Raw genomic sequence first — 12,514 nt, 5'->3', positions numbered from 1 at the left:
AATGAAGTAAAAAAAAAACATCAAAAGGCACGAGAAAGCACAAAAATTTTATTAAGATGTGTAGGATTTGAAGATTTCTAGAGCAACTTGTTTCTCCTGTTTTCTTTTCCCTTTATCTCAAACACAGCAAACACTCTACAAGAAGCATAAGCAGTAGCATTCTGGATTCTTTCCTGCAGAGTCTCGGAATCAGCAGAGTGTAACAGGTGACCGTCTATGTGGCCTCCCCATTCTTTTGTTTCCTCTTCTTTTATCAATAAAGGCTTTCCCAATGCCTGGCCAAATAGTCGACAGACTTCCTGGGCTTTCCGGCGCGTGTTTCCAACGGCAGTGACACACACTTGGCGGCTGAGAGGTGGAAGCAGCAGCACAATAACAAGCAGGTTCAAGTGATGTACCAGTGCTCCTGCCAAGCTTTCTTTTTAACGTCGCAGGTTTTGTAACTGCAGAGATGTAAGGCACATCACCTTCCCCAGCTTCTGAGCCACAGCTTGGGTATTGAGGGGACAGCGTGTGGAGGAAATGTCAGCATGCTCACTAATTCTGATGAGATCAAGCATTTCTAAAACTTGCATGCTGCAGGCATCCATGCTGAGTCTTGCAGAGCAAGAGTTCAACCCTTGCTCCAGGCATTCAGTGGCTCAGCTGCAAGGTGTACTAGCACCTGCTTAACATCACTGGCCATATTTCCTGATCTCCTGTAGATACCGCTGACATTCACTTTTGGCATCTCTGGAACTTTTAACAGCAGCTAATTAAGCTTGCTTCTTCATTAGCAGGCAGTTATTTTCTTACAAGAGGAAAAACCCCAACCAAGACTAACTTCCTTCTGTCCCTCCCACTTAATGGGAGAAGCCTGGACTGTGACTAGTCAGTGCTTAAAACAGATCAAGATTGTGAGCTTCAGGGCAGCATGTTTTGATGCTGCGGAAGTGCTACACATGGCTCTTTTCAGATCATGTCAGCTAAGGGTAATGGGCATTGGCAAGCATACTTAAAATTATCAACATCTGGTGACACACTTGCATCCTTCATGAATAAATACAAATGAAATCTACGCATGATGATGTAAGTAAAGCCAAATTCTGTTGACCTAACATTCACAGAAGATTATACTCCAGTGGAAATCAGTGGTAAAATAAATTTTATTACATTCTGCTTTTGCATAGACAAGAATAAATTCTACTAGGTTGAACAGCATTAATTTATAAGTTATACTTAAATACTGAAATCTCTAACATAAATATTAATAGGTGCAAAAGAAACTACTTGCTCCCATTGAAAACAGCATAAATTATGTATTCATATTAACCGAGGCTGTAAGATTTTTGGCATCTGAGAGAACTTACCGAAGTGTGTCTATGGCTTCTGGTGTGTGGTAGAAATGAGGTGGATTGATGGTAACAGAGGTTCCTAACTTTTCAATGAGTAGATTGCAAACATTCTGCATTTTTCCAAAATCACTGAATATCATACAGACCTGGGAGTGAGTGAACAGACATCACATGAGTAATATTTTCATTTTCCACTATGACTCAACACTTTTATTTAAGTCAGTATAAGACCAGACATCTACAAGGTAACTAAACATACCAGTCCTGTATAAAACTCCAACATTTATGAACTTATAAGACTTCTATATAACCCTAGAGACTAGCATTAGGTTTGCAACAGAAAGAAGTTCTTAAATAGTTTTAAACTGAGGATTACGAAATCCCTTTCTGAGGAAATACGGAATTCTTGGTATGCAGACAATCTGATGAATGAATGTGTTCTTTGGTGCACATGACTAGATGCATCCTGGCAGAAGCTCAATACAAAATGATGTGGAAAACACTGTGCACAAAGAAAAAGTACGTTTTAATTCCAAGCATTAGATTAAAGAAACTTCAGCTATGAGATTAAGCTAAACCAAACCCAGTTCAGTATGCAGTGGGCTCCAAATCCTGTGTTGTATAAACAGACTCATTGCAGTGCTGAGAGGGAACTGGGCTGAGAGGGAAGTTCAGACTTGGATTAAAAACAATTTAAACACCTAACAGTCCCTGGCTTTAAGAAGCATTAAATGAAGCTGCATTAGGAATTCAGGTCCTTCTCAAATGCTATGAAGCAGCAATTATTGTCAGCCTTGGATCAAGAGCCCAACAGTTTTCCTGGTGGAAATTTCAGCCAGGCACATCTTTCCAGGCAGAAGCCAGTTTTTCTCTGTGGCAAAGCACAGCTGCCAGGACGGAAGCAATGACACTGAGCTGATACAGCATTCAGGAATCAGAAATCCTGGATCCCTAACTCTTTTTTAAAAAAACTAAAACCTCATCTTCACTTCCAGTACAGTGCTCTCACCATGAGTCAGGTTCACCTTCTTTCTTATCCCTGACTCCCTTCTTTCTGCATACTAATACAGCTTCCACAGGAGTGGAAGGAAAAACCTGCAGTAAAGAAAATTCTACTACCTGGGACATACAGTTGCCCCCATGGCTGCTGCAGTCTATGTACCACTCTACCCCAGTGAGGGGCTATGACACACAAATCCAAGTTACAGCATGTCAGCTGCACTGCAGCAGCTTCCTGTGTGCATACCACACTTACCTTGTGGAGAATGAGATAATTCAAGGAAGCAGAGTCTCTCAGTGTGTGAGGAGGGAACTACTTCATATACAGAGTAAGGTAAAAAGTAATTAATGCTCCCCTTTTGGTGTAGTACATGAACCTTATCCTGGCTTGCACTGGTTCAGTGGCTCTGAAAGGTGTAGTGTCAATTGAACAGAGACTGAAGATGAGGCTATACCTACAGTTTTTTCTTCAGTGGGAGTTCTTGCCATATATATAAAAAGCATACATGCCCCTGTGATATTTTGCCAGAAAACTGTCATAGCTATATTTTATGGAAAGTCTCACTATGAGGACTGTCATAGTGTTTTCAAGATTTGTTCCTTCTAGGGGATGAAACAGAAAAATGATGAAACAAAAGAACTATGGGTCTTAAGCAGGAGATAAATTTTTCAGACTGGGGCACTTCTGGGCACTCAGGAACTTTACTGTTAAAAAAGAAGCACTTGATCAGGTACCCTCAGGGGCAGAAAACAACTGAGCAGTAGCTGATTTTGCTGTTTCTCCCTCCTAAAAAACAAAACCCACAATTTTCATTTAGAGCTACATCTAATACATTCCACTTGCAATTAGAGAGAATACTCGAACATTAAAATGCAAATAAATATTTTAATTTCATCAGTTATTAAGGTTAAAAAGTGTGAAAAAATAACATGAAGCTATGCAAAATTATTAGAGACATTCCAAGGTTCGGATAAGGCTGCAAATGACAAGAAGTTACGGTTTATAAAGAGGCAAGTGTATTAAGAAATGCACAAAACCAACATAATCTTCCTCCCATGAGATCATTATGCAATAAATGAACTATTATGATAAAGATATTATAGAGCTTTGTGATCTTACACACAACTTCATTCTTCTGCATATTTTCCTTTGTTATAGCAAGAATTAAAATTATCTCCTTACAGTTGAAAGAATATCTTGAATTGTTCATTATACTTTTAAATAGCTGTATGCCTGGGAATTTTTCAGTGTTCTAAAAATTCTTTACAGAAGACAAATGGTAAAGAGTTTACAGAATGAAGTAACGCAAGATGTCCAAGACTTTACATATAACACAGATATAAAGGCAAACTCTTTAACAGAGAAGTGAGTGGAAGTGAGTTTTAAATCCATTTATATTACTAAAGTAGGCAAACATGCTTGTCAATGGAACCTCATTGGTTTATGAAGCTGCACTAATGAAACAAGGTTATACCTAAAGGCAGAAGCAAGGAGAGGCTGATCTCTGCATTAAGAGCAGCCACAGTGCCACCTCAGCGTGCAGGGCAGCCAAAACGGCAGCACTGTGGCTGGATTCTTCCAGTTCCAGCCCCCGGGGTCCCAGGCAACCACACAACTTTGCAACAGCAATCACAGCTGCTCCAAGCTGCTTACAAATCAACACTAAATCCAAGCAATTAGCCTTCCACATATAATCCTTGTATAAAAACTAATAGCAGAAGACGGATAATTGGTTAAGATACCACTTAAGACTGAAGTTGTAAGCCTAAGCTTGTCTGTAGCCTAAACAATGATTCATATAATAATAAATAATAGAGTTTTATTAATTTTTAAGTACAGGTCATCTAAAAAACATGGTAATTTAAGCTCTCAAAGTAGTAGCTGTCTCCACGAGGAAGCTGAAGTTATTCAGAACATGACACTGATGCACACTATTTAAGTATCTTATGATTTATTTTAAAATTCAAATTTTGTTCTCCAAATTCTCAATCATTTCTGTATTTATTGGTGTTATTTAGATGAGAATATGCCTTAAAGCAAACAAACTAAGGAGGCTGAACTTGTTTAAGAGGACTCTAAACCACAGCTCTATAAAACAGCTATCATTTTATTGCAGGCTTCCAGGTTTACTTTGTAAGAATCTCTAAACTTGCTGGGTAGTGATTAAAGTTTTATGGTCTAAAAAATACATTAGCTGAATACACATAATTTCCCTCAGTGAACATTTAAAGCACAGCATTTATTTCCTATTATGGCATGAATGTGCAAATATATACTTCCCTTAGCAGACACTGAAGTCAATGGGCTTATTCCTATAATATCTGCATTTCACAGAACATTTTTTACCTACAAAATTCTGAGCCAATTACCTAGGAAACAATTACCTTTACTTTACTTAGAGCAAGCTGATGGCAGAGTTGTGTAGAACTGACCAAAATCCAGCTGCTCTGCAACTGTGGCCTAAGCAGATCTTGCATTTGCTCCCAGTTCAAGGAGTAAAATAATGAAAAAAGAAAAAAAAAAGAAAAAAAAAAAAAAAGCTGAGCTGGGGAAAAAAAAAAGATTATTAACTGGGGCAGCTTTCTGAACTCACCAACTCCTTGCAAGAAGCAGAGAGCAGGAAGGGCTGTGGGTGAAGGGAAGTTCAGAACTGTTGGTTTGCTCCCACTGCCCCAGAACTAAATACGCCAGTCTGTATCATCAGGTAACATTTAAAAAGCACACACTCACCTGAGAAGAAAACAAGTTCTGCACACAACAGAAGACTGCAGCTGAACCCTGCTATAAACTGCAGCCCTTAAATAGTTTTTTTGAACTATGCTGCTGTTATGTTCCTTGGTCTGAGAAAAGATAGTCTGCAAATTTTTACAGGTCCTTGACACACTTCTTATTATTTTATTTTATTTTTGGTTAGGTTGAATACATACCTCTGCTTCCATTTGGAAAGTATTTTCTACTCTACTAAAATCTTCTGTTACAGTCATATTTTCTTCCTAAAACAAAGTAGAGGAATATAACCTTAAAAGACAGAAATTAAGCATCTGCTGTATGTACATGATGTCCTATAAAAGCTGAACTGTTTTGGCATATTACTTATGACTTTGCAACAGAAATTTTGAATTTTCCATGCAAATATCTTCAGTTAAAAACTAGCTGGATGTTAAAGACTTCTTGCATTTTTCTAAGTCAATGATACAGTAGCTCTATAATGTGATTTTGCTACTATTACCTTAAACAGCACAATTAGATCATAAACGTGGCTGCTAGGTAGAAGCTGTATTAGTGTGTAACTGTAAATTCACCTGGTACTATAAATCTAGAAGCTTCAATTGCTTTTAGAAAGTCAGTATGTGAGAAGTGCTTTCTAGACCCCTATTTTAAGATATTTTAACAGCAGCAGCAGCTTGTAGCAAGGTCATCTGAACAAAGACTGTACAGCTATTATTCTGGCATAATGGTAACCCTTGAAAAAGGCTGTTCCACCACTGATACCTCAGCACCAACAGCAGCTACATTGGTCAACATAATGGCTGCACAGAGCACTAGCAAAGCCTGTAGCACATATAAATAAGATACTGAACTCAGGAAGATAGAGAATAACTGCAGTTACATGTGAATATTTGACCAGCTTGCTACTGGTCTAACAGTCACATATCTTTCACTCACTTTTCTCTGCAGTAAACAGCTTGAATGAACAATTTATTGTGAAATTACTCTAAATAGCAAAAAAGCACAGCCTACAGTTTAATTGCAGCTTTGCATGTAACACTCATGAACTATAGTAAAGCAGATACCCAGCCTTCCAGTTACTAAAGTTTTATTTACAAGATTTATTTGCATAGGAAATATTTGCCTTCAATGTTGACATACAAAAGATGCTTTGTGTCAGAGTATTTCCTACAGATGCTCAAGTCTTCAAGTTTATCACGTAGCATGCATGCATGCATAAGTTTATGCAAATAACATTAACTATGAGAAGCATTTTCCTTTTAAAATATTATATGGTTTTACTACCATTGAATAAAAGCACAAAAACCTGAAATTTCAAAATTGTATCATGATTGATTGGTAGTGCTCAAGCACAACAGTCTGAATTTGAGATATTTTCAGAAAATCTCTTCCAGTAAGGGCAAGGATTAGCAAGGGCCAGTAGCCCATGAAAGCTGTATTTTTTTCTTTTATGTGGCTGGCTGGATTTGTTAAAGAGTGATCAAGACAGTCTAGCACCAACAGCTCATTTAATTTACAAGATTGGGTAAATCTTACTATTTATGATAGAATCCAATTACAATTACCAAGAAAGATTTTTCCCCAGAGGTTTCATGTATCTTACTGAAATTACCACACAGAAAACACAAACTACTACAATTGGTATCTTAGAGAAATGGCTGTGCTGTAACACAACTGTAAACACAGAAAAAATGCATTTGTTTTCCCCGGTCCCCTCTCCTTAATCCTTTTTAAAAAGAGGTTTTCTTTCCTGCTGAGTAGATCCAAGCCTTGGAATTTGGCTGTGCCCTCTCAAGGTTCCTGTGCATTTAAGGACACTGCCATCCCGTGGTACCAAGTGCTATGGCAAGATCAATATTATGGACTGAAAGATCATTTTGCACAATGTATTACAAAATTTCCTTCACAGCTCATTTTAATCCCACCAAATTTGACAGTTAGCTGTATGTGCTGCTGAAGATAAATGGACGAAATAATTGCTGAAGTCATAACAAGGTGGCCTTCTGTGATACATTTTCTGTTAGATACTTCGCTTCCATTAGTGACTGTGTTTACACAAAGATATGGAAAACACAGGTAGGAGACAAAAGAATTTTAAATTGGAATCAAGACTGAGACTTCTTCAAAAGCAAAAATTTTTCTTCCCTACTGTTTATGTCTACTATTCATATTTTGGCTGAGGAAATACCCGTTTGATTGCAATAGCCACAGAATAAATACTTTTCACTGTGACTTAGGGAAACTGCACTTCAGGTGCTCTGGACATCTGAAATAACTTTCTCCATTTGCTAAATCTGTGGGCCAAGAATCACAAAAAATAGTTAAATGGATATAACAATATTGTTATCTCAATCAACCCAGAAGCTATTGAACAACTCTGAACAGAATCACACTTGAATTCTGCTTATAAAGCCTATTTTTTGCGTGGCATCACATCACAGCTTCAGGCACTCTAAAACGAAAATGAAAAAGATAGTCAATACCCCATTGAAATATAGAAATATATTTTGCTTTATATTTTCACTCTTTTCAACTGAACACAACCTTTTATAGCCCTTCCTCATATCTGCTACTTCTGAACAATGTCTTAGTCACAGGACCATTGTGCCCACGTTCAATGACATTAGCTTCTTATAGGAATGACTGCTCTTTTCTCCAGGAGAGAACAGGGAAAAAAATAAATGGGTAAGTCAGTAAAAGCATGCTTCGAGGAGACAATATGCAACAACACACTAAGAGAACAGCCCATCTGCACATAAAATTATGTGTTCTGCTCCTGGCTAATGACTTAACAAAACTATGAGACGTTTTTATGACACATAACCAAGCCTGAGCAAGGGAAAGCGTTTATTGTTTGGAATGTATGCTAATGCCCATTGGGTAATGTATACTGATATGTGTAACTGTAAATAAAAAGTATCTGGAGACACTTGAAAATGTCTCTTAAGATCTACTCGTACATTTGAACTGATATAGCCAGTATAACTTTACATTATAAAGAAAAATAAAGATATCTGAACAATCAAAAGAGTTACTTCTTCCATCTGATCATGTCATTTTTGGTTTTGGCACTATAGAAATGGTTAATGAGAGTCTTGATGTATGCTTCTGTCTCATGACAGTCATCCACAGTGTGTCCAGACAGATAAGGATGGTGAGCACCTTCTGGGATTGGGTAACTGTGCTCCAGCCTCTCATCCCCACACTTTGGTCTGTTTGGCGTGAGATGACAGGACAATAACCCAAAAACCTATGGTGGAAAGTTTCTGCTGCTTAAAGAAAAAATAACGGACGTATATATAACAGTTATTACAAGAAGGACAAAAAGCATACTTGTACTCAGCAAATGCAGGGTACTCTGGAGAAATTTCTTTAAATACGTGGTAATATAAAAAAGGTGATGCCTTACAAAGGTTTTTACCTTCAGTCAGGGATATATTGACATTGGAAGATTTTGAAACTAAGTGAGCAAACTTTAAAACCTTTTTTAACTGATTGTATGCATGTGCATCCATAACTGTGACTCCTGAATTAAGTTTTGAAATATGGAGAATGTTGCACATAAATCCAAGGGAGGTATCCCAGTTCAGACAATCTCTAACCCAGAGCCTCCCAGATATAGTTGGCTAGATGGTTTGTTTTGTTTTGTAACACTCTGACAGGTACTACAAATATTATTTTTGAACAAGGTGCCAATGCCAACTGTTAGATATAGCCATTAAAGAAAACAAGTGTCATCTCCACACCACTCCCCAAATAAATCATAGGTGGCAAATATAAAATTTGTTTGCTTCTAGCGAAAGAGAAGAAAATGTTACTTTTGAGCAGCTGAGCTGATTAAGGGAGATTGCTTTGAAGGCTGCAGGGAAAGAAAAATCAATGGGGAAACCACATTCTGTGCTCTGAAGTGCTGCATATACTTACAGCACTCTATAAATAAATGCCACTATGTGCATCTATTTCTGATTAAAATCCTGTGTAAATGTATATGTAAATCAGGTGCTGCCCCCAGGCATCCTGACAAGCTGCTAATGCAAGCTCCTGCGGCTGCAAAGGTTATGCACTTCTGATCTCACAGACTTCCTACTATAGCAACAATAAGGGTTAAGAAAATTGTTCTGTGGATTAATTAAAAATAAATATATAGCATAGTTAGATGATTTCTAAAGAGGCCTTAGATAAGCCTGCAACAACTAGAACCATATGGAGACTTTGAAGAGAGATTAATTTTACAGTTGTCTAGAATGGTATTAGCTGCAAGTGAAGTTAGCAAATGCAGTTAAGAACAAATTGCCAGCAGTGAGAGTTGTTAGTGGAAAAGCTTCAAGGCAAATAAAAGCTCCAGAAGTAGAGTGATTTAAAACTGGATGAAACAAAGCACTAAAAATTATACCGTGGGGAACTACTCTGAAAAAAAAATAACTTCATGTTGTTTTTCTCAGAGTTCCCTAGAGCTAACACTTTGCTAACACTGACAAACCCACAACTCAAGCAGCATTTCACAGTCTCTCAACTAAGTGGAAATAACATTTCCATTCTCCAACACACAGCATCTTTGAAACAGAAAAAGATTACTGTGAAATTATTGTAACTATAATAAGACACCGAATATTCTCACATTGTAAAAACAGCCCACTCTCCACCCTGCTTGCCTGCTGACATTACTTTTCTGAACCTGACTGTTATAAGCCCAAACAAAACTATTTGTTTGTCCAAGTCATACTTCAGTTTCCAATCATTTTTTCTAGCCTGGAGTGGTGCACACAGCCCCTCTAAAGCACACTCAGCTATTTAACACCCTGATTACTCTTGTTGTATGCCAGCCGCCACACGTTGGATGCTCCTTGCTGTCCCAATTCAATCAGTATCAAGTCAAAACTGGAAATCAGTTGTTCAGATTCACTGTAGGGTAAATATCTGCAACTATCTTTTCTAATATAGCCACGCTCTGAAGAGCTATCAAATTACAGTCAGGATGAAAATGCCCCATAATCTGATGGCTCACCATGTTGGTGGGTACAAAGGTTAACATTTTCTCTACTAATAAGAATGAATGCATACTGAATTGCTTTGTCTTCTCCCATTCCTCTTAAAATTCAGCACTATAAACTCCTGTTAACTCACTTAATAGACACTGAAGGCATTTAACCTGTAATCCCTTACAAAAATGCACCAGTTTTGGCTGAATGAGTCATCCTGATGGCAATGGAACCCATGACAAATGCTGCCTGTGACAGACATGCACCCAGCCATTATCAATACCTAGCCTAAAGCAGCCTCCATGTCCCCTTGTCATCCAATCCCACAGCTGCAATATGAGCTTTTTCAGGTGCTACGTGGTCTTCTTTACTGCCTTCTTTATTCCTGAACAATTTGTATAGATGTTTCATACACCACAAAACAGTTCAAAATAAACCCAGGTTTGGGAAATGAAAAGTTGGTGCCAGTGCTTATCTTCAAACACATGCAGCATTTGAAATGTGGGCATGCAATTTCACTGTGGGCACATCACTGTTTAGGCCGAGTAACTTATGCTCTTACTTTGCATTTACTAACTCTGACTTGCACTGTAACTCCATGCAGTATCAGGAAACCCTTCTGCAATTCTTTTTTACTCCATTGAATAATCTTGTATTCATAGCAAACTCTATCATCACCCTTTTCCTCCAGCTTATCTGTGAATACACTCAAAAGGCACAAACTTCCTACGGAACTTCAATAAGAAGTAACTTTTGAAAACAACTGCTTATTCCATAAAAAATATATTTTTTTTCTGGTTTTTTTTTCTGTTTTTAAGAGCCCTATGTGTGTAACACTGTCCAAAACTCTTTTGTGAAATCCAAAAACATCATCAGCACAATTGTTAGGACAAATATCACCCTTATAGAGCATTTACTGTTTGGACAAAGCTTTAAAGGCAAGACTATGATTTTTTCATTCTTGCAAAATCACTTCCAGAAGCTAAAAAACTCATTGTGGTAAAGGAACTTCTTGGGTCCACAAGGGGCTTCTGTCACTTCAGCTACCTTGATCTTATCCCATGTTTTTCAAAACCTCTCTACTTAAGTAGAACAAGAAAGAGAGAGAGAGGAAAGAGCTCTGTATGTATTTGCTGCTAAGCTCTGGTAATCAGAGTTACTCTGACATACACAGGTACAGGTTAGGCTGCTGTGCACAACTTTATCAGTTTCACTCGCATGCACGGGCGAATGCTGTATTACACGAACAAATCACAGAATTAGGTTGGAAAAGACCTCTGGTATCACAGAGTGCACCCTTAGACCGAACAGCACCATGTCAACTAGACCATGGCACTGAGAGCCACGTCCAGCCTTTCTCTAAAGCCTCCAGGGACGGCGATTCCACCACCGTGGGAGTCGAAGGAGGATGGCTCCCACATGCTAAACAAGCAACCTGTTGGCAAGCCCGGGGAGCGACATTCCGCCTTTTCCGCTGGGGCCGGCATGGCTGCAGCCTTCCAAAGACAGGCAGGGCTTTCCCAGCGCTTCCCGAGGCGGAGGACCGAGAGCTCCAAACCCGTCACTCCCCTGCTTCCCGCCGGCCCCGAGGCCCTCCGCGGGCGCCGCTCCTCAGGCCGCTCCGGCGGGACGGGCCCGCACCCCGCCGGCTGCCGAGCGGGACCGGGAACTGCCCCGCGAACCGGGAACTGCCCCTCCTGCTGTCCCCCCTCGCCTTCCCCCTGGGGACGCCGCGGCACCTCAGCGGGCCCCGGGCGGCGGAGCTCACCGGGACGCCGTGCAGGCGGGCGCTGTGGGCGATGTACTGCAGCCGGCGGGACACGCTGCTCCGCGCCGCCGCGGCCGCCTCTTTGCGGCTGCCGAGCCGCAGCGACACCCGCGCCCGGTCCGGGCGGGCGCTCAGCTCCGCGCTGCCGCTCACATGCACCTCCCGCCCGGGCAGCGCCGGAGGCTCGACGCGTCCCTCCGGGGCCGGAGACGGGGCCAGGTCGAGCTCGGCGAAAACGCGAGAGGGGGGCGGCGCGGGCGGCGCCATGGCCGCGGCTGTGGCGGCCCCTCACGGCACCATGGCAACCCCGGGGCGCCACGTCACAGGGCCGCCCGCTCCCGCTCCCGCTCCCGCTCCCGCTCCCGCTCCCGCTCCCGCTCCCGCTCCCGCTCCCGCTCCGACTGCCGCCGCGCGGGCCGCGCCCGCCGGGCTCGGTGCCACGGCGACCCTAAGGGTGGGAAAGACCTCGACTGTATACTCCTATCCTGTCACTGGTTGCCTGGGAAGTGGGGAAGGGAACACTGCCGTGGTAGTGTCTGAGCGTGGTACCCAGTCATGAAAGTGACGAAGCACAGGACAAAAGGACAAGTTTCATGCCCTGGCCCAAACAGGATCAGCCTGTAATCTAGCACAGAGGCTGGAATGGTACTGTATGCTTATACAATGTCTTGCAGCCTTCAGAATTCACATTGCAAATGTTGGA

The 12,514-nt window shown here is 40.8% G+C and overlaps 1 protein-coding gene across 4 annotated transcripts in view; it reads right to left on the bottom strand.

Moving 5' to 3' along the window:
- The window catches only part of IRAK1BP1 (interleukin 1 receptor associated kinase 1 binding protein 1), a 32,048-nt gene extending 19,821 nt beyond the window's left edge, over positions 1–12,227 (bottom strand). Inside the window, exons 1-4 of one of the 4 annotated variants that reach the window (XM_002189853.7) lie at positions 11,812–12,175; positions 5,262–5,327; positions 1,350–1,480; positions 29–348 (exon numbers count right to left, since the gene is read on the bottom strand). In XM_002189853.7, coding sequence (XP_002189889.4) covers positions 78–348; positions 1,350–1,480; positions 5,262–5,327; positions 11,812–12,078 — 735 coding nt within the window. In that variant the 5' untranslated portion in view covers positions 12,079–12,175 and the 3' untranslated portion in view covers positions 29–77. Of the gene's footprint in view, positions 1–28; positions 349–1,349; positions 1,481–5,261; positions 5,328–11,811 lie in introns of those variants that run through there. The other 3 variants (XM_072926603.1, XM_030267490.4, XM_030267492.4) reach the window with 3 other exon arrangements.
- Positions 12,228–12,514: the final 287 nt, after the last annotated feature.

This window comes from Taeniopygia guttata, chromosome 3, assembly GCF_048771995.1.
Source record: "Taeniopygia guttata chromosome 3, bTaeGut7.mat, whole genome shotgun sequence".
Lineage (NCBI taxonomy): Eukaryota > Metazoa > Chordata > Aves > Passeriformes > Estrildidae > Taeniopygia > Taeniopygia guttata.
This window is presented reverse-complemented; position numbering and strand designations above follow the sequence as displayed.